The sequence below is a fragment of the Archocentrus centrarchus genome, unplaced genomic scaffold (assembly GCF_007364275.1).
Source record: "Archocentrus centrarchus isolate MPI-CPG fArcCen1 unplaced genomic scaffold, fArcCen1 scaffold_24_ctg1, whole genome shotgun sequence".
Lineage (NCBI taxonomy): Eukaryota > Metazoa > Chordata > Actinopteri > Cichliformes > Cichlidae > Archocentrus > Archocentrus centrarchus.
Window position 1 is genome coordinate 6,544,093 of NW_022060254.1, and position 23,107 is coordinate 6,567,199.

General features: G+C 43.7%; 1 protein-coding gene across 1 annotated transcript; it reads left to right on the plus strand.

Moving 5' to 3' along the window:
• The first annotated feature begins 1,978 nt into the window (after positions 1 to 1,978).
• LOC115775652 (uncharacterized) lies at positions 1,979 to 19,731 on the plus strand. The gene is made up of 8 exons (XM_030723124.1): positions 1,979 to 2,009; positions 4,510 to 4,551; positions 4,656 to 4,901; positions 4,980 to 5,222; positions 6,396 to 6,506; positions 18,022 to 18,078; positions 19,279 to 19,344; positions 19,679 to 19,731. Exons 1-8 carry the CDS (start codon positions 1,979 to 1,981, stop codon positions 19,729 to 19,731), a joined length of 849 nt encoding a protein of 282 aa, XP_030578984.1.
• The last annotated feature ends 3,376 nt before the right edge of the window (positions 19,732 to 23,107 follow it).

The window sequence follows — 23,107 nt, forward strand, 5'->3', positions numbered from 1 at the left end:
AAAATTAAATGGATCAGACACAAGAAAAAGTGATGACCAAAATAAACTAAATAATACACTACTCAAAAAAATAAAGGGAACACTTCAACAACACAATATAACTCCAAGTAAATCAAACTTCTGTGAAATCAAACTGTCCACTTAGGAAGCAACACTGATTGACAATCAATATCACATGCTGTTGTGCGAATGGAATAGACAACAGGTGGAAATTATTGGCAATTAGCAAGACGCACTCAATAAAGGAGTGGTTCTGCAGGCGGGGACCACAGACCACTTCTCAGTACCTATGCTTTCTGGCTGATGTTTTGGTCACTTTTGAATGTTGGTGGTGCTTTCACACTCGTGGTAGCATGAGACGGACTCTACAACCCACACAAGTGGCTCAGGTAGTCCAGCTCATCCAGGATGGCACATCAATGCGAGCTGTGGCAAGAAGGTTTGCTGTGTCTGTCAGTGTAGTGTCCAGAGGCTGGAGGTGCTACCAGGAGACAGGTCAGTACACCAGGAAACATGGAGGAGGCCATAGGAGGGCAACAACCCAGCAACAGGACCGCTACCTCCTCCTTTGTGCAAGGAGGAACAGGAGGAGCACTGCCAGAGCCCTGCAAAATGACCTCCAGCAGGCCACAAATGTGCATGTGTCTGCACAATCGGTTAGAAACCGACCCCATGAGGATGGTATGAGGGCCCGATGTCCACAGATGGGGGTTGTGCTCGCAGCCCAACACCATGCAGGACACTTGGCATTTGCCAGAGAACACCAGGATTGGCAAATTCACCACTGGCGCCCTGTGCTCTTCACAGATGAAAGCAGGTTCACACTGAGCACATGTGGCAGACGTGACAGAGTCTGGAGACGCCGTGGAGAGTAAGCTGCTGCCTGCAACATCCTTCAGCATGACTGGTTTGGCAGTGGGTCAGTAATGGTGTGGGATGGCATTTCTTTGGAGGACTGCACAGCCATGACTGCCATTAGGTACCGAGATGAGATCCTCAGACCCCTTGTGAGACCATATGCTGGTGCGGTTGGCCCTGGGTTCCTCCTAATGCAGGACAATGCTAGACCTCATGTGGCTGGAAGTGTGTCAGCAGTTCCTGCAAGATGAAGGCATTGAAGCTATGGACTGGCCCGCCCGTTCCCCAGACCTGAATCTGATTGAGCACATCTGGGACATCATGTCTCGCTCCATTGCACCACAGACTGTCCAGGAGTTGGCGGATGCTTTAGTCCAGGTCTGGGAGGCGATCCCTCAGGAGACCATCCGCCACCTCATCAGGAGCATGCGCAGGTGTTGTAGGGAGGTCATACAGGCACGTGGAGGCCACACACAATACTGAGCCTCATTTTGACTTGTTTTAAGGACATTACATCAAAGTTGGATCAGCCTGTAGTGTGTTTTTTTCCACTTTAATTTTGTGTGTGACTCCAAATCCAGGTCTCCATTGGTTAATATATTTGATTTCCATTGATGATTTTTGTGTGATTTTGTTGTCAGCACATTCAACTTTGTACAGAACAAAGTATTCAATGAGAATATTTCATTCATTCAGATCTAGGATGTGTTATTTGAGTGTCCCCTTTATTTTTTTGAGCAGTGTACTTTGAAATTAGAACATCTCTAGAGCTGATATGGAGAGTGTTACCCTGACACATCGATACACAGGAGGAATAAACAATAAAGGGAATCAGAATAGAAAAATTAACCTTTGCAGTCCTGTCTAATATTTCTAAATCATGTCAGAACAACTCAAGAGCAGAATTCATACCATATCTAAACCAACCTGCTGCGGTCTCACCAACGTACAGAAATTCTAAACCACACTGAACTCCATTAAGGCAAACATACCATTATAATAGCAGCAGGTTTATGCAGGGCTCAGCCAGTCACGCTGAGTGTGAACAGGGAAGTGAAGATGCTGTAGCTGAAGTCATCGCTCTGTAGGTCAGACTTCATTTAGTCGTCATCCAGACAACATGAAGGCTGCATCTGTTTCTCTGCTCCTTGGTGAGTCAATCCTCGTCTTCCTACTCTCATTAATCCATTCATTCCAGCTCTAACACACCTTTGTAGAGGAAAACACACATTTCCAGCAGAGAGTGACTCACAGCAGCACAAAGACTGAGCTTAAACACAGTTAGAGCCTCAGCTGCTGATTATAGTCCCCACAGTTTACCTCTGACCTATAACTGTGAGATAGTCCAACACTCAGACCAGTTACTGCTACTCCTTGGGTAAGAGTCAGTAAATCAGCAGCGATCACAGAAAGTGTCTGCTCCTAGCCACAAAGATACTAAACTTGTAATAAAACAAAGTGTAGATTTGAGTCAGTGTGAGTGTTTGTTGATTAAAACATGGTAATGATTGGGATGTGTCAGCTTTATGAACTAAATCTGACTCACCTTCTTCATTTACACAAGCTGCAGGATCCAAATACAGCAGGTCCCCATTCAAAGCTACTCAGTCAGTGAATGTAATGTCAGTGAAAGCTAATGTGATAATGTGACACAGTTGAAGGTCTTTTTGTGTGTTTGTGTGTATTATATATTAACACGACAGTAAGTTTTTCATAGTTCCTGTAAGAATTTGTGGTGGCACTGCCTTTTTTCTGTCTGCACTACAGGAACTGAGAACCATGGTAATTCTTAGAACCCTGTTGTATGGTCTCCTTTATATAAGCTGCAGTGATGGTTTTCTGTATAACTTTATGAGTCTCTCACATTGTTGTGGAGGAACTCTGTCTCTTCTTTACAACATTACTTTGTTTCTTTGACATTTGCAGCATTCATTTATGCGCAGTTTTGTTAAGGTCCCACCACAGTACGTTGAAGTCTGGACTCTGAATGGGCCATTGCAGTACTTTGGTTCTTTTAGTTTTCAGCCTTTCTGTTGGAGATTTGCTGCTGTGCTTGGGATCATTGACCTGTTACATTGACCAAATTCAGGTCAAGCTTTAGCTGTGGGACCAATGGCCTCACATTTGATTCTAGAATACTTTGGTATAAAGACGAGTTCATGACTCATTGATGCAAGGTGCCAAATCTTCAGCTCTCCAACACTGTGCTGAGAGCTGGTCTGAGGTGTTTGTGCTGATATACTGAGTTTGGTTTTCTCCAAACGTGGTTCTGGGTATTACAGCCAAGCATCTCCACTTTGGTCTTCTTTGTCTAAAGGACATTGGGCCTCATTCAGAAACAGTGCATAAGGACAAATCTCTGTATAAATCATGCACATGAATGTTTCAAACTGAAATCAGTGATTTGTCAATATTTTTTTAACCTGAATTTGTACTTGGAACGTTTGAACAAATCATGAAGGCCTAACTTAGAAAATTTAAACACTTCTTTAAACTGTTAGTAATCCTATTACTGCTAATACTACTCCTACTATTACCCCTGTCTCAGTGATATTCAGAACCTCCATTATTTCAGCCCAAAACACGCCAGTGGAAAAAACTTTGGAAAGGTCTGCCTTTTCAGGCTTCCTCCTCAGAAACAATTGTTCTAGTTTCTTCAGTCTGACTTTCTGCTGCTTTTTTGCCTTAGTGGTGTAGGAGTCTCTCTTACAATATCTCACCACTTTGTTTAAGTGTTAATAAACACATGTCCTTGTATGGAAAAATGGGACATTGCAGTATGCAGATTGCACAAGCCTATTGGTTTAGACTGGTTTTAAATGACTAACATATGCAAAACAGTAAGAAAAACAGGTGCAAGTTAAATAAATCAGATGATAATTTGTGTACACAGTTGTTGTTTACACAGGGTGAGAACATTTCTATTCAAATACTAGTGAATAAGGCCCATTGTTCCATAAATCTTATGGTTGGTTCAGATGCAGCGTTGCAAATCTTAGCTGTGCTGCAATGTTCTTTTCACAGACAGCAACCCTTCCAAAATGCCCTATTTGACCGCACAATTAGAAACAGACTGAACATGAACTTTAACCTTATACCTCTGAGGTCCTGTATTCATGGACCTCTGGCAGCAAATACCATAATAACCCTATATGGCTGTGAAGTGCATATTTGGAGCATATTGTCTGCATGTTTGTCTAGCGAGGTCTCAAGTAATTTTATGTTCCAGTGTTGTATACCTCTTTGCAACCAATTTTATCTTGTGACCGGTAGCAACTACTTGGCAATCAGTTGGGAATACACATTTTTCCCTAGTAACCAGTGGTTACTTAGCAATCTCAGCACTCAACGCACTGTTTACTACAAGCATCATTTACACAATCACACTTTTTTCCAATCCTAAGCACGTTGTCTAACATTCAGACTCCCATGAATGCATCGGGAGCAGCTCAGAGTTCAGTATCTTGCCCAAATATACTTTGACATGCAGACTGGAGCAGCCAGGGATCGAACTACCAACTTCTGATTAGTAGATGAACTGTTCTATCCCCAAGTGAAGCTATATTCTCAATAATTAAAGTAATTCCCCTACAGTTTCATCTGACCTCTGATGAACTCTGACCTTTAGTGACCTCTGACCTCCTGTTGCAGGTGTGTGTGTGCTGCTGCTGTCTGCACTGACTGTTTCTGCAGGTGAGTTGATGGAAGTGAAAACAATCAGAGAGACTCCAACAAGGACACAAACACATTCACTCTGTCTTTCTGTCCTCCAGTCTCTCTGTCTGTCTGTCCTCCAGTCTCTCTGTCTGTCAGTCCAAACCTTCAGCAGTTCTTCAGAGGATCTTCTTCAGTGTCTCTGAGCTGTGTTGATGGATGGACAGTGAGGAGGACCAGAGGAGGACTCACTGAGGACTGTGGAGCAGGTTTCGGGTCAGTTCATGAATCCTCCTGTATTCTGGATCTCTCCTTCTCCACTGATGGAAGTTACTTCTGTGAAAACTCTTCTGGACAGCAGAGCGATGAAGTCTCCATCAGTGTTTCAGGTACAGACAGATGTTTGCAGCTGTCTCTCTGGTGGAACTCTGTCTCTGAATCACTCTGTTTGTGTCTTTGTTTGTCAGCTGATTCTCTGATCCTGAAAATTCCTGCACTTCCTGTGAGGACAGGAAGTGACATCACCCTGCATTGCAGACAAAAGGATGGTAACACAGTCGCAGCTTATTTCATTTTTAATGGAAGTAATGTTGGATCTGGACGTAAATCAGAGCACACCATCACTAACATCCAGCAGTCTGATGAAGGTCTCTACTCATGTTCCACTGATACATTGGGATCATCTCCTCAGAGCTTTCTGAGGGTCAGAGGTCAGCACACTGAGATCACTTCCTGTTTAAAGACCAGCACTAATCTGCTGACCTGATAATTCAATTCAATTCAATTTCAATTCAATTTTATTTATATAGCGCCAAATCACAACAAACTGTCGCCTCAAGGCACTTTGTATTGTGGGTAAAGACCCTACAATAATACAGAGAAAACCCAACAGTCAAAACGACCCCCTATGAGCAGCACTTGGCGACAGTGGAAAGGAAAAACTCCCTTTAAACAGGAAGAAACCTCCAGCAGAACCAGGCTCAGGGGGGGGCAGTCATCTGCTGAGGGGGGGCTGAGGGGAGAGAAAAGACATGCTGTGGAAGAGAGCCAGAGATTAATATCAATTAACGATTAAATGCAGAGTGGAGTATAAACAAAGTAAATAAGGTGAATGAGAAACAGTGCATTATGTGAACCCCCCAGCAGCCTAGGCCTATAGCAGCATAACTAAGGGATGGTTCAGGGTCACCTGATCCAGCCCTAACTATAAGCTTGATCATAAAGGAAAGTTTTAAGCCTAATCTTAAAAATAGAGAGGGTGTCTGTCTCCCGAATCCAAGCTGGAAGCTGGTTCCACAGAAGAGGCGCCTGAAAGCTGAAGGCTCTGCCTCCCATTCTACTCTTAAGTATCCGAGGAACCACAAGTAAGCCAGCAGTCTGAGAGCGAAGTGCTCTGTTGGGGTGATATGGTACTATGAGGTCTTTGAGATAAGATGGTGCCTGATTATTCAAGACCTTGTATGTGAGGAGAAGAATTTTAAATTCTATTCTAGATTTAACAGGGAGCCAATGAAGAGAAGCCAATATGGGAGAAATCTGCTCTCTCTTTCTAGTCCCTGTCAGTACTCTAGCTGCAGCATTTTGGATCAGCTGAAGGCTTTTCAGGGATCTTTTAGGACAGCCTGATAATAATGAAGTACAATAGTCCAGCCTAGAAGTAATAAATGCATGAATGAGCTTTTCAGCATCAGTCTGAGAAAGGATGTTTCTAATTTTAGAAATATTGCGCAAATGCAAAAAAGTGGTCCTACATATTTGTTTAATATGTGCATAAACTGACTGAACCATCTTCATCATCTCTCCTACAGCTCTTCCTCCTCATGTACAGAGCACCACAGCCTGCACCTCTCCTGGTATTTCTGCTCCTCCCTCTTCTCCCACAGCCCTCCCTCCTCATCGTCTCTCCTCCTCCATCATTCCAGTTGTAGCAGTTCTGGTTTCTGTGGTTCTTCTGGTTCTGGTTGGAGTTCTGTTCTTCTACAGGAAACTAAAAGGTATGAAGTCTGTCAGACTCAACAGTTCAGTGTGGATTGTGTGCTCACTCGTACAAACATATAAAGCATACAAGAATCAAACAGTGTCACATGCAGGATCACATTTCTAAAGCCTCCTCTGAAAGGCTCTTGGAAGCAGTTTCAGCAGTGGAGGACAAACAGCTTCAGCAGCTTCAGATGCTGAATCAGTAAAAAGAAACAGCTGTTTCCTTTGTGCCATTTCACATTGGTGCATTTGGTTCCTGGCAGAGTGACAGCGGTGTAAGACAGGAGGAAATGACACAGCCAAGGGAAGAACTCTGTAGTTTGGCTGCTGAACTGAAATGCAGGCTGAGAGCAACCACTTCTTAATATTTCAGATTTTACTAACTAGCTAGTTTAGACTTTAGAGTTCTTTATTTTATCTTACTCTGTGTGTTTTACAGTGTGTTTAAGTATTAACTGGTTAATTAATTCATCTTTAGCTGAGCTCCATTGTCTTGTTCACTCTGGGCTTTATATTCTATTTTACATGAAGGCTTTTTTATCTACAGTGAAGTTTAAACAAGTAAAACCTGTGAGGTTTCACTATTAAACATGTACATTTCTTAAATTAGTTTATAATGTGAGGTGGAAATTTTGTGTGCTCTCTGTCAACAGAAAGCAGACAGATGATGCCTAGATGCTGCATCCTGTGGTCACAGCATGCTGTGATCATTATAACTTATATCTGTGCTGAGGGAGAGGTGGCAGGAAATGCTTTTTATACTGTTACTTTGTAAGTTTGATGCACTGAGCAGATAGATGTCTTTTCTTACTTCTGGTCACCTCCAGTTTTACACCACAGGACATAAGGTTTTATAGATAATTATTATTACTCTGTTATTACCGTTATCATCATTACCAAGCAGTATGTTTGATTTCTGATGTATCAACAGCTTGGACATTCTTTAGGCTTATTTTATAGAAATTATAAACAAGCATGCTCCATTAAAAAGATACAGGTTTAAGGGGTGAGGAAATTCCAGGGTCTCCCTGGTATTAGAAAATATTATTTATGAGCGTAATCTGGGTTGGGCCAAGGCAAGGGAAACTGGCTCTGTAATTGGTTGAAAAAACAGATGCTCTTCTTTGTTAAAAAAAAGCAAAACAGAAAGCAGACAGATGCCTAGATGCTGTATGCTGTGGTCACAGCATGCTGTGATCATTATACCTTATATCTGTGCTGATGGTGAGGTGGCAGGAAATGCTTTTTATGCTGTTACTTTGTCTGTTTCCTAATTTTGACCCACTGAGCAGACAGATATCTTTTCTTACTTCTAGTCACTTCCAGTGTTTCACCACAGGACATAAGGTTTTTGCTCAACCCCACCCCCACCCAAAAAATCTTTCAAACATTCCTGTAAATATTAGAATTAAGGTTAACCATCATATTTAACTACTAGAAAAAAAAACAGATTATTATCCTTTTTGAAAAGTTACAGTTAATTTGCATATTTTGTAAACGTGTCTTTAATACCACTTGAAACACTGCAACAGTGGTGTTGGTGACTTTTACAGAAAGGTAAGCAGAAACAGTTTTCAATTTTTCAAACCATTCCGATAGCAAAAGAAGCAATAAAATGAAAACACCTCAATATACACAAGACTGTGTTATTGGAAAACTGTGCATAAAGTATCAAAAGTTAAAAATAGTTACTTTGCAAAAATGTCCTCGATCAGTGTTAAATGGATTAATATTACTGCTGAATTTTCACGTAAAAAAACTTACAAACAGGAAATAAAAGGAGGTAATTTTAAGTGTGCACTGCACGTAAGGGTGCTCATTTCGATTTAGACCAAGATTAATACAATTGGGATAATAATAATAATAATAATAAAAGCTGCAAGTAGCATCTGGTGGCCCTCGCTGCACCGCTGCCCTGTCGCTGTCATTGACCCTCTCGTGCTGTTCCGCAACCGCCCACTAGGGCTGGTTAACAAAGGTCATTTATATCCAGTGATCTCATTAATGTATCACACCTGTGTCTCAAGCAGTGCTCTCTGATGATGCATAAAAAATACAGTGCAGCTCGGATGATGTATGAGGGAGATATAGCTTTGGAATAGGGGGCGCACTGGAGTAAAATTCCAATATAATCCTATTGGGCTCTTTAGAGGTTTATAACCAGTTTTGTGCAAATCGGATGACGCATGTATGATTTAGAGAAAACCGTATGCAAACGGCAAGGGACTTAAATTCTACTACGCCCAAATGCTCCAGCCAGGTGCCAGTGTTGAAAGAAGGACTCAGCATGGTGTTGTTCTGTAATCAGACATGAGTTTAAATCTTTATGAATGAAAGAGGAAAAAAGGAAGATATCCATCACTAAAAGAGGTCACTTGCTGTTGGAAGGGGGCGTGACTAAAGTGATGTCACAAACAGACCATGTGAACATGATTAGTGCTCGTCTGTTATGACACAGAAAGTTTCATTAAGGTATGACCTTGTATGTGGAAGTTATTCCACCCTGATGTTTTATGGCAAATGGTCAGATTTTGAGTTTTGGTTACACCCACATACTTTGAAGCAGAAAAAAGCTTTTGATAACTTTTGATCTTCAATGCCTCAAGAGTGCGTTGAGTGATTGTGGAGTGTATATGTCAAAAGCTGTGGGAGGAGGTAGCTCAGATACAATGTGTGTAAAAAAGACAAAATGGCATATTAATCCAAAATGGCCAACTTCCTGTTGGGTTTGGACGATGGCTCCAAGAGACTTTTTTTGTAGGTCCTGACAAGTTACACAGGTGTACCGGATTACATATTTGTCAGTCAAAGTATGGCTTGGGGCTGATTTTGTAAAGATTTCTAAGGGGCGCTGTAGAGTAATTAAGCCACACCCACAATATATTGTGGTGGATTCCTGTTGGGGGTTGGATAAGGATCAATCAAAGTGAGGAGACACCTTTTGTAGGAGATATAAAAGTTTCGTGTTTCGTGGCGAAATGTCAAATTTTGAGGTCTGGCCACACCCCTTCAGCATGCTCAAAAACTCACCGTTTTGAAAACTTTTATTCCCCTCAAGAGCAAATTGACCTAGTTTGAAACTGATCGATCAAAATCCCTAGGAGGAATTCAATCAAATGCGGAAGGCTGTAAATCGTCAAAATGGGGTCAAAATTGGACCTTCAATCCAAGATGGCCGACTTCCCGTTTGTTGTAGAGCATGGGTGCCAGAGAGTTTTCTGTAGGTCTTGGGGAGTTCTACAAGTATACCAAATTTCACATTTCTACAATAAAGTAAGGTCAATGCGGAGGGTATTTTGAAAGTTCCCGGGGGACCCGTTTCTTTTGCGATTTTTTTGACGACTTTAAAATACGTAAATTTCACACTGTCGTGATGCAGTTTGGTGAGTTTTCATATATGTTTATATGAAACATACCCGGCGCGCGTGGACCTTTGGCACACTCGGAAGTTTTTTGATTGTGATGGTATGCACAATGTCTGTAACCAATTTCATACATGTCTGTGTAACAAAATCTTTTACTCTCCATATAAACCCAATGCAATATTAAGGGTGTGGTCACGGCTGTGGCGTGCAAAATAGGGCATGGGTCTGATTGACTTTTTTGATCAGGTTGATGTCACGAATGTCTGTAACCAATTTTATACATTTCTGTAAAACTAATTTGTTTGCTCTCCATATAAACCCAATGTAGTGTGTATTTGGGGTGTGGTCACGGCTGTGGCATGCAAAATAGAGCATGGGTCTCATTGACTTTTTTGATCAGGATGATGTCAGGAATGTTGAAAAAATTTTTCATGCATTTCTGAGAAACTAAATTCAGAAAAACAAATTCTGTGGACCATCATACAAATTTTCATTTTCTTCCGTAGGGGGCGCTATTGCACCTACAACCTTGAATCCATAGTTATGGGTTCAGCCTGAGTTTGTACATGAGCGATTACATTTTTAGGCTGATCGGGCAAAGCATGTGCGAACGAGTGCACAATTTTGTGGCAAGGGAGAAAAAGCAAGGGCAAATTCAACGGCCTGGTGTGACAAGGCCGTTAAATATTCTACAAAACCATGAATAAGTTTTGATGGGCTACTTGTCTAGATGATCATGAGCCATTTTGGTCTTACTGGGTGAAATGCTCTAGGAGGAGAGGGTTTAAATCCCAGGCCTGAAAATTGCAAAAATTGACACCTTCAATTGAAAATGGCTGACTTCCTGTAGGGTTTCGGGTATGGGTACAGGAGACTTTTTTATATGTCTTAGCATGTTACATGAGCCTGCACAATTTCAGATATGTAGATAAAATCTGGCTCCGGGGCTATGCAAAAAACATGCGTCAAACTAAAGTTTGACGCAGATTGGGCAAGTTGGCTTTGAGTTACTGCCATTTTTGTCTTCACGGCAAAACACCAAATGATGCCATCCTGCCAGGGTTACGCCCAATTTTGAAAACAAAGTAAGGACGACTCCTTAAGGCTTTCCAGGAGAAATTTGAGATGTTTCTGCTCATCCACCTTGGAGCTGTACCTCAAAGTGTCAAACATGACATTTCCTTTACCCACTAGGTGGTGCTGTGACTGTCAGTAAATATTATCATATGTATGGGTTCAGGGGCGGACCCTCATCCTACATCCTAGGCTTCCCTTTGGAGCTGAAGTCCACTGCATTCAATGAAGAAGTACTGCCCACTCAATCTTGAGGTCCACAGACTGCAGGTGATTAGTGGTGTTGCACTCTGAAGTCAGGTGTAGTAGTGGACGTCGTTGCCTCTCAGGAGGATGGAGAGTAGGGCACGTTTTCACTGTAACCACTTCCTGGTCAATCACTTGAGTCCACGCTTCATACTGATGTTAATGAAGTTCATTTATTGTTCATTTTGAACTTATGTTTAAAGAACACCATGAAAAGTGAAATGAAATTAAAAATTTCAATGAATCCTTTTATAACAGACAGATAATTTACACATATTCAAATATATGTAACTCAGACAACATTGTGACCTTTTATTTTTAGGGATGCGCCGATCCGATATTCAGTATCGGTATCGGTCCGATACTGGCCTAAATTACTGGATCAGATATCGGAAAGAAATAAAAAATGCAATCCGAGCCGACCTGACCCACATTAGCTGCATTATAGTTCTCTGTAGTCGTCTTCTTCTTGTGGGTTTGTGGTTGACCAAACCAGCTTAGAGCTGCATTACCGCCACTTACTGGAATGGAGTGGGGGATCAGGAGTTAGAAAACAACCCTCCTCAGACTCTGTAAAGTTCTCCGTCGCTGCGACGGATTCCCTTTGACATTGAGCGATGATCGCTGAGATGTTTTTCCACGCCTCCACTACTCTCTGTCATGTTTGTGTGTTGTACTCACTGTGCTGAGAATTTCAGCTATTTTTTTTCTCTACTTCAGCTCCCGGACATACTGCTAGCGAGCGCCGCTATTAGCACTAGTGACCGTCTGGTACTGATAACAGCAACAACAGCAACAACAGCTGTGTAGATTCTCAGTCATCCAGGTCATAGAGTCTCTGGAGCTTGAAAAAAGGTGACTGGACTTCTGTTTGTTTCTTGAAGACGTTTCACCTCTCATCCGAAAGGCTTCTTCAGTGAGAACTGTCAGCTGTTTTACGTGCAGTCTGTGTGCACAAGCGCAAAGAGGTGGAGCCGGTGAGCTCAGATGGAGTGGACAAAATGTTTTTCTAGTGTCCAGATGAAGCTTTTCCCTCTGTAACCTCCATTAAACTCTCACTGGGAAACAGCTGGAGGTCCTTCATCAACCACCTGATCAGTAAGTGAAGAAAAGAGATTTTTGTAGCTGCTCCATCCACCCTGTTTGTTCACACAGGGAAAAACTGCACTACAGAAGTTAAAATATGCAGATGAACTGTTAATACGAAAAAAGTATTTCTTGCCCAGTTACTCGGATAATCGATGGAATAATCAATAGAATACTCAATTGCTAAAATAATCAATAGTTGCAGCCCTAATGAAATTTGCAACATACCATAAGCCAATGCATCACCTTCTCACAGGAGCAACAGGATTCAAGTGATAGAGCGATTGTTGTAAGTAAGTAAGTAAAGTTGATTTATATAGCGCTTTACACAGACAAAAAGTGACAAAGTGCTGTAAAATAATTAAAACACAATAATAAAAAAGAAAACAAAAAAAAAACCAGATAAAACACCATGTTAAAAACATAACATTACCATATTAAAAGAAAAAGAATAAAAATAAAGTCAAGAGAAAGTCTGGTTAAACAGAAAACTGTTTTTTTAAAAGATACCACAGAGTCAGCAAAACGGAGCTGGAGTGGTAAACAGTTCCAGAGCTTTGGCGCCACTGCCTGAAAAGCTCTGCCCCCCTAGGCCTTAGTCTTGTATGTGGGACAGCTAAAAGATTTCAGTTTTGTTGTGTGAGAGACTGTTAACTTATGTAAAATTGATCCAGGTATTTAAAATAATACAAAAAAATAATACAAAAAAGATCAGATTTGTATCGGTATTGGTAGATATCCAAATGTAAAATATCGGTATCGGACATAAAAAAGTGGTATCGTGCCATCCCTTGTGAAAACTTACCATTTTTGAAATTTAGATTCCCCCTGGTGTGTAGATAAGACAAAACAAATATGAAGTTGATACCATCCAAAACCTCTGAGTTATTAGAGAAAGTATATGGGCAGGAAATCGCTAAAATGAGCCATTTAATTCAAAATGGCAGACTTCCTGTTGGGCTTAGGACCATTCGACCCTGGGGTCTTTTTTTGTTCGTCTGGACATGTTACAAATGTGTACCAAATTTCATACATGTACGTGAAACACAGCAGTGGGAATTGAACTAAAGGTGGCGCTGTAGAGCCATTTTGAAAGGGTCATGCCTGAAACCATTAAAATACAATTTTCACCAGACCTGACATGTGTGCAAAATTTCATGAATTTTTGAGCATGTTTAGGCCCTCAAAAAAGCAATCCATTTGCCTGAATGTCCAAAGCACTTAGAATAGGGCCTTCGCACAGGTTGTGCTCGGGCCCTAATAATTATGATTACACTAAGCCTTTGCAGCGCTTACGTAGCTACTCGGGCCTAATAATAATATTCTACTATACTATTTTTATGGTAAGTAGCATTATAGAATGTTATAAGACAAGTTGCTGGCCCAGGTGGAAGAGTTCAAGTATCTTGGGGGTCTTGGTCATGACTGATGGGAGAAGGGAGTGGGATATCGACAGACAGATCAGGGCTGCATCTGCAGTGATGTGGACGCTGCACGGGCCTGTCATGTGAAGTTGGAGCTGTGTGTAAAAGCGAAGCTTGTCATTTGATTCAGTAGGAGCTAATTCTGTGCTCCCCTGTTCTTACCTCCCAGTTTAGACTGGGGAGCAATTTAATGTTATTCCTTTCTCTGTCAGTGATGTCCATAAGGCCCTTAAAGCTTTATGTCATAGGAACTCTAGTGGACCTGATTTGATGGAGCCTTTCTTTTTGAAGCTGCAGCTGATTTTGCAGCAGAGCCTCTTTCTGTCCTTTTTAACCTCCTTCAGTAAGGAAATCAGGTTTTATGTTTTCCTTTATTAAAAGGTGGTGATTTAGTGGTTTTAACTCATTTCAGCCAATTTCCAATCTGTCACTGCTGAGTAAAATTCTTGAACCTTCACAACTGCAATGAAGGTAGTAAATGATACACTGCCTGGCCAAAAAAAAGTCACCACCAAAAAAAAGGTCACATACTAATATTTCGTTGGACCACCTTTAGCTTTCATTACAGCATGCATTCACTATGGCATTGTTTTGATAAGCTCCTGCAATGTCACAAGATTTATTTCCATCCAGTGTTGCGTTAATTTTCACCAAGATATTGCAGGGATGATGGCAGATTCTGACCACTGCACAATGTCATGGTGCGCTGTGTGGCAGGAGCAGGAAGACCCCTGCCACCTGATCGAACTCACCACCAGGTGATGATCAGTTGACAGCTCAGTTCCTCTCCTCACCCGAGTGTTCAGAGCATACGGCTGCAGATCTGATGATACGGTTACAAAATCGATCATTGACCTGCGAACTAGGGTATCCCCATGCCTCGTGCGCTTATGGACATCCTTATGTTTGAACATCTTGTTCGTTATGCACAAACTGTTGTTTGCACAGAAGTCCAATAACAAGAAACAGTTTGGGTTCAGATCGAACAGGCCATTCCTCCCAATCATGCCCCTCAAGGTCTCACTGTCATTGCCACGTGATCACTGAGTCCCCCAGCAGGATGATGGAGTCACCCCACCCAGCGACTCCAAGAAGTGTGGGTACTCTGAACTGTCATTCAACGCATAAGCACAAACAACAGTCAGGACCCGTTCCCAGGCCCAAAGGCACAGAGAAGCAACCCTTTCTTCTACCAGTGAAAACTCCATCATACAGGCAGTAAACTGGGGGATAAAATAATATCCACCCCAACTCACCGCCTCTCACCGGGGGCAACTCCTGACTGGAACAGAGTCCAGCCCCTCTCCAGGAGACTGGTTCCAAAGCCCAGGCTGTGTGTTGAGGTGATCCCGACTATATATAGCCAATATCTCTCAACAACACACACTAGCTTGGGCTCCTTCCCCCACCAGAGTGGTGACATTCTATGTCCTAATAGCCAGTCTTGATAGCCGGGAATCAGTCTGCCAAGGCCTCTGCCAGGGCCTCTGCCCTTGGCCACCACCCGACACACACTGCACCCAACCCTTATGATGCCTCCTGTGAGTGGTGGGCCTATAGGAGGGCGGGCCCATGTCATCTCTTCAGGCTGCGCCCAGCCAGGAACCACGGGCTAATGACCAGCCACCAGACGCTCTCCCTTGAGCTCCCTCCACAGGCCTGGCTCTAGGGTGGGGCCCCAGTAACCCTATCCCAGGCAGGGTAAACAGTTCCCTTGTTGCCAAAGTAGGGGGTCTTCAGAATCGCACTTTGTCTGGCCCCATACCCGGGGCCAATTTGCCATGGGAAACCCTACCAGAGGGACAAGCCCTTGGACAACATAGCTTCTGTGATCACTGGGACACACAAACCCCTTCACCACGATAAGGTGGCGATTCATGGATGAGGTTTAACTAATTGATGTATGTCATCTGACTTCATTGATAGATAAAGTGGAGTATCATCTGCATAACAATGATAATTTATGCAATGCTTTCTAATAATACTGTCTAAAGGGATCACTGGGAAGCTCAGTCTTGGGAAACGGCCACGGAGGGTCCAGCTTCCCAGCTTAGCCATGATATTCTGTTTTGGGTCAGCTGCTGTTGCATTCAATATACCAGTTTTTCTCAGAGCTCAATATCCAGTCTCAGAGAATGGGGATGATGACATCTTACCACTGACCTCCCCCTTGTCGTAGCAGTTGTGTTGTACCTCGTCATTGTGTAGTTAGTAACTAGTTAGAAACTGCTTTCTGCAGATACTGGAAAAATGAGCTACTAGTTGTTTTGAAGTTAGGCCCTCATAGGTCCCTCATCTTCTTTTCACTTGGGTCCAACAGTTCTCCTCTCTTGTCCACTTATGCCTTATCCTTGTTCCAGTGGCCCACATATCTTTAGATTAACACCAGTCAACATCGGCACATACTTTTTTAATCCAGTAAACACCTCACCTGGTTTATTGTGTGAGACGTGTTAGAGCAGGGTGGCTGTGTACTAAAAGTCATGGTTGATGGGGAAGGGTAGCGCACTGGAAATGTACTGAAAGTGTGAAGAGAACCTAACTTTGGGGATAGTCCCCAGGGTGCCTAGATCCTGGGGACTATCCTCTTTGTGAAAGATTTTACAGTACAGCTTTTTCTTTATATTATTATACTGACACAGAATCAGAAGGTTTTTATTGCCATATGGGTGAACAGGTTCACAGCATTAGGAAATTGCTGCGGTACTTCGTGCTTACAGAAAAAAACAAATAAGTATAAAAACTATAAGACAATATACAAGTATACAAATTGCAAATATACAGAGATATTAGAGCTATAACTATAGCACAATATTACAAAATTACAAAATATACAGTGCAGAGACTAATTAAAAGATAAAAGAATGTAAACTATATTCCACTAATATGTACATCAGTGCAATCAGACAGGTGCATAGACATAGGGTCATCAGCGTTTGTGGAGGGTGGTGGTAACAGTCTTAGGGTAATTGTTCATGAGTCCAACAGCAGAGGGGAAGAAACTGTTCTTATGGCGGGAGGTTCTGGTCCGTATGGACCGTAGCCTCCTGCCTGAGGGGAGAGGGTCAAAAAGTCTGTGCCCAGGGTGAGAGTGGTCGGCTGTGATCCGACCTGCACGCCCCAGTGTCCTGGAGGTGTACAGGTCCTGGAGAGATGGGAGGTTACAGCCAATCACCTGTAACCTCCCACACAGAGACACACAGATGTATCTTGAGATCTGGTAACCCTAAAAGACCAGCTGCTGTTATTAACGGTTTCAGTCATGTCAGTTGTCAGATGACACTTAGGTTATTGCAGCTGAATACTGGAAAATCATATATCTTGCTACTCAATTCCACAAAAAAAACCCAACAAAAAATCAACTTTTTTTTTGTTTTATGCATCTGGTTCAACAACCTTTTAAAAAAAGACTTGAAACAATAGCTTACAGTCCGATCTAAAAGATTACGCATACCGGAAACACATTGTTTGGTCAGATGAGACCAAAGTAGAGCTTTCTGGTCATGTTTGCAAAAAGAAGCAACCCAAAACACTGTCCCTAGAGTGAAGCACGGTGGTGGGAGTGTCATGCTGTGGAGATGCTTCAGTGCATCTGGAACTGGGACTCTCATCAAGGTGGAAGGAATCATGAACGAAGAGGGATCTGTGAAAGAAAAGGATCTTTTGAAAGAAAACCTCAACCAGTGAGCAGCAGAACTGGGTCTGGGTCATCACTGTCTTCCAACACAAGGGCCCACCACATGGTGAAGACTCCAGGTGAAGAGCTACCTCTAGAAGACCAAAATGAATGTTACTGACTGGCCTGCACAAACTTGAATTCCACTGAAAATCTGTTTGGTGAACTGAAGACCAAGAAGACTATCTGATCTGGAGGAGCTGGGATTGCTCAGGAGAGTCATATTGAAAATTACTACATATGAGTGCAGGCTGTTATCCAGCAAAATGGATACACAATTAACTATTAGCATCAGGGAGATAAAAATATTGACCCTGGTAGTTTTTGTTTTTGTGAAATCATTTTGTTTCTGTGAGCAAAGTAAAATAATGTAAGCAATCAAAATAAAACTAAGATGTTTGGAAAAGCTGTTAAAACTCTTTATTCTCTGTAATAGCACTTTTTAAAACATTATGGGGACCTAATGATTCTGTCCACACCGACATTCACGATTGCACTTCCCAAGATTCATGTTAATGTCAGCTCTGCGTGGAAGCTGTGTGCTGAGCTTCACTTCTACCCCCCAGTGAAACACTGCAGGCTGCAGGCAGAAGTGGACAGACTGTCCAACAGTTCATTCATGTTAATGTGCTTTTGTGTTTCCTCCTTCATTTTTCAGGAAGAAGCGACTCCTCCCCACCTGTGACTTATGCTGATGTCACCACCACACAGAGAGGTAGGCTGCAAGAGGGTCTCACCAAAATACACCCCCCCCCCCCCCCCCCCCCCACACACACACACAAACACAGTTTCAGGGAATACATATAAGATTCTCTCTCTCTCTCTCTCTCTGTGTGTGTGTTTGTGTGTGTTTCAGATGAACATCCTGATCCCACTGATTCACATGTTGTCGACTCTGATGTGATGGTTCACACTGCAGTTACAAATGAAAAGAAAACTGATGATGATGATAATGGTGAGGATGATAATGATGATGATGATGATGATGATGATGATGATGATGATGATGATGGTGAGATAATGATCAAAAACATGAGGTTAAGGTTCAGGTTGAGGGTTGGGGTCATCACTAACAGTGACTCAGGGGGAGGTGGGGGCCCTTTGTGTATGTGGAAATGAATCTCTTCATGTTCAGGTAAATGATCAAAGGATCAAATTCACATTTTGTGTATCTTTCACAAACTGCTGCTGAGGCTCAGATGGAGAAACAGGTGATGATGAAACTCTGAGAGTCCTAATCTGACCAATCAGGCCTCTTTCCCACCAACAGGGTTCCGGAGCTGGTGCCTTGAACCGTTAAGGCAGGTTTTCCACCGCAGAAGCACTCGGTGGAAAACGGGTTCAACTCCCCCGCAAACTAGCTGGTCTCGAACAAAGAACACGTGGCGAAAGCAGCAGAAGGGCGTGACTCTGCCGTCTCAATATCAAGTTTTCTACCATATTACATGTGTATTACATGAGAAAAGCGAAGCGATTTTCACGGCTGTGAATTAGGTTGGGCTCTAAGGCTGAACTTGCTGCTTTGTATCAGTTCATATCACAGATAAAAGGACACAAAGTGCGTACTTGTCGTCTTGCTCTCATCGCTGTCTGTGTTTCCCTCTGTGCTGCACACAGATGCTGCAGTAGTTTGGTTTGGACCGTAAAACGTGTTTGCAGCACAACAAAGGGGAGCGTGTTCTCCCACGTTTGCGTGCTTTGGCTTCGGTGTCTTGACAAGGACCCGCCCACACTCATACGTAAAGGAGCAGTTCACAGAAACGCGGTGGGAACGTGGGCCCGTTCTTAAGCGTTTCGCCGGTTATTGGGAACAGCACGAGCACTGGCACGCGAACCGGCTCCTCACCGGTGGGAAAGTAGCATCAGAGAGTCAGAGCTGAAGCTGCAGTTACTTAATTCATATTTCTGTCTTCAGGTCCTGCTGAGGTCGATTATGGTCAGGTGGTCTTCAAGAATAAGAAGAAAGCTGGCAGGATGACAGGTAACCATGACAAACACTCCTGGAACTTATTCATCATCAAATTCAAAATAATTAAAAAAACTTCACATTATAGTTCCTCCATGAGCCTGTAGGGGGAGCTAGAGACATGACTGAACTCAGATTAAAACAGTGGTGTTTCATACAGACACACACAGTCTAATGTTTTATACTGTAACTGTGTGTTACAGAGCAGTCGACTGATGGGGATGTTGTGTATTCTTCAGTGAGAGCAGGTAACATTTACATGTGTGTGTGTGCATGTGTGTGTATTTTTTAGACACACATACCACTGATCCAAATGTTGTATAATCTGATGTGACAATTCACACTGTAGGTATAGATGATGATGATCATCATCATCATTGCCATCATCATCCCCCGGACTGAAGCTTCTGCCAGGTGTTCCCAGCACACCCTCACAATACGTTTATGTCTGCCAGGTCTGTCCAGCATCTTCCCCCGCCACCTGATCCAACTCACCAGCAGGTGGTGATCAGTTGACAGCTCAGCTCCTCTCTTCACCCGAGTGTCCAGAACATACGGCCGCAGATCTGATGATACGATTACAAAATCGATCATCGACCTGCGACCTAGGGTGTTCTGGTGCCATGTGCACTCATGGACATCCTTATGTTCAAACATGGTGTTCATTATGGACAAACTGGTTTGCACAGAAATCCAATGACAAAACACCATTCGGGTTCAGATTAGGTAGGCCGTTCCTCCCAATCACACCCCTCCAGGTCTCACTATCATTGCCCACATGAGCGTTACAGTCTCCCAGCAAGACTATGGAGTCACCAGATGGAGCACTCTCCAGCACCCTGCCCAGTGACTCCAAAAAAGGGTGGGTACTCTGAACTGTCATTCGGCGCATAAGCGCAAACAACAGTCAGGACCCATTCCCCATCCGAAGGTGCAGGGAAACAACACTCTCTTCCACCGCTGAAAACTCCGACATTGCTCAGATGCTACCACTGAGTCATAAAAAGTCTTTAGCAGAGTCCAGCAGTCACTGAAGGACCCCAGTCTCCTCAGCAGGTGGAGTCGACTCTGGCCCTTCTTGTTTGTTGTCCAATCCAGCTTGTTCTTGAGGTGAACACCCAGGTACTTTTAAGAGGCCACGGTCTCTATGTCCTTTTGCCCAGATGTTCATCGGTGCTGTAGGGGGTGACAATGACCATCTCCTTCGTCTTGCTGGCATTGATTTGGAGGGTGCTAGTCTCACAGATGACCCCCCTGTATTCCTTGTCGTACCCATCTGATAAGCATATGATGATGGCCATATCATCGGAGAACTTTTGTAGGTGGCAGTGGTCTGAGTTGTCTGACGTGTACAGACTGAACAGAAAGGGTGAGAGGACTGTGCCCTGTGGTGCCCCCGTGCTGCAGACTACCACATCAGACACACAGTCATGGCACCTCACATACTGTGGTCTGTTGGTGAGGTAGTGAGCGGTGAGCAGTGCAGACTGGATGGTGTTTAAAGCACTGGAGAAGTCAAAGAACATGACCCTCACATGACCCCGCCTGCTCTAGGTGCAAGAGGGATCTATGCAGCAGGTAGATGACGGCGTCGTCCACCCCGATGCCGGGCTGGTAGGCAAACAGCAGGGGATCCAGCGCTGAACTCAACAAAGGGTGAAGGTGGTGTAGGATGAGCCTCTCCATGGCCTTCATCAGATGAGAAGTCAGGGCCACAGGTCTGTAGTGGTTGGCCTCCCTGGGGTTTGCAATCTTTGGCACTGGAACTATGCAGGAAGTCTTCCACAGTTCAGGAAGATATGCAGGACCACCTGACAGAGCTGGTCTGCACAGTCCCTGAGCAGTCTGGAGCTGATTCCATCTGGACCCGCTGCCTTCCTGATCTTCGTCTTCCTGAGCTGACTTCTCATCTGATCAGCTGTGAGGTGGATGTGAGGCTGGGTTGGGGTGGAAGATGGGGCTGGCTCTTTTGTGGGTGGGGGTGAGGAGAGTGCAGGCAGCAATAGCACTGTACCAGGAGAGAGGGGGGTCAGCATACAGAGGATGGGGGCTGAGGGGTGGGGGGGGGGGGGGGGGGGGGGGGGGGTTAACAACCCAGAGTCAAATCTATTGAAAAACAGATTCAGGTCGTTAGCCCACCCCCGGTCAGCAGACACTGTGGCTCTTCCATTGTCCTTGAAGTGGCCAGAGATTTTATCCATGTTTCTCCAGACTTCTCGGACTTTGTTATGTTGGAGCTGTTCCTCCATCTTCCTCCATCTTCCTCCTGAAGCTCTCTTCTCTTTCTCCAGATATTGTATTTAACATCCTTTTATACTCTCCTCAGTTTCTTCTTGTCTCCAGATCTGAAGGCCCTCTTCTTCTCATTCAGCGGAGCCTTCAGCTCCGGGGTCACCCACAGTTTATTGTTAGGGAAGCCACGTACCTTCTTGGTTGGCACAGTGTTCTCCACACAGAAGTTCATGTAGTCTGTGATGCACTGAGTGAGGGCGTCGATGTCCTCTCCGTGAGGCCTGCAGAATTCCTGCCAGTCTGTACATTCAAAACAGTCTCTCGGGGCCTCACTGCAGTCCTCAGACCACAGTCTTGTTGTCTTCTTGGTGGGGCGTTTCCTCCCCACAATGGGGGTTTAGGTGGGGTGGAGAATGACCAGGTTGTGGTCTAAGTGGCCAGCCGGCGGTAGAGGTGATGAGCTGTAAGCCTCCTTTGCGTTGGCAAACAGCAGGTCTGTAGTTTTATTGTTCCTTGTGTGGCAGTCAACATACTGGGTGAAGTTAGGAAGAGTGGAAGAAGGTGAGCCATGGTTGAAGTCTCCACAGATGATAATCAGGGACTGTGGATGTGCCATCTGTAACTGAGAGATGGTGGTGTGAATGTCCTTACAGGGTGCCGTACCATCAGCCGAGGGCGGGATGTAAACAATTAACACAATAACATGTGAACACTCCAGATCAAGGTGGTATGGCCGAACACTAACCGCTAACAGTTCAATGTCTTTGGTACAGCGCTGCTCCTTCACAGTGATGTGTCCTGGGTTACATCATCTCTCATTAACGTACACGACGATGGTGAGGATGATGATGATGATTATGGTGATGATGGTGGTGATGAAGATGGTTCAGTGTGTAGGTCATGTATTGACAGAGAGCATCAAACAGTCAGTCTGGTCTCAGGTACGATCACAGAGTCCAGCTGCAGCAGAGGAGCAGCTCTCTGACAGTTTACCTCCATGTCTGGATGACTCCTGCTGCTTTATGCTTCATAATCTCACAATGATTCCTTAAAACTCCTCAGAGCTTCATAATGACCTGATACCATCCACTCTGAATCTAACCAGGAAACAAAGAAAGCACCAGCTTTGATGAGTCACCCCCCCAACACACACACACAAAGTTCTTTTTGCTTGTCTCCAAAACATGGGGTTAAGGTTCAGGTTGAGGGTTGGGGTCATCACTAACAGTGACTCAGGGGGAGGTGGGGGCCCTTTGTGTATGTGGAAATTCTTCATTTTCAGGTAAATGATCAAAGGATCAAATTCACATTTTGTGTATCTTTCACAAACTGCTGCTGAGGCTCAGATGGAGAAACAGGTGATGATGAAACTCTGAGAGTCCTAATCTGACCAATCAGAGTCAGAGCTGAAGCTGCAGGTACTTAATTCATATTTCTGTCTTCAGGTCCTGCTGAGGTCACCTATGGTCAGTTGGTCTTCAACAATAAGAAGAAAGCTGGCAGGAGGACAGGTAACCATGACAACCACTCCTGGAACTTATTCATC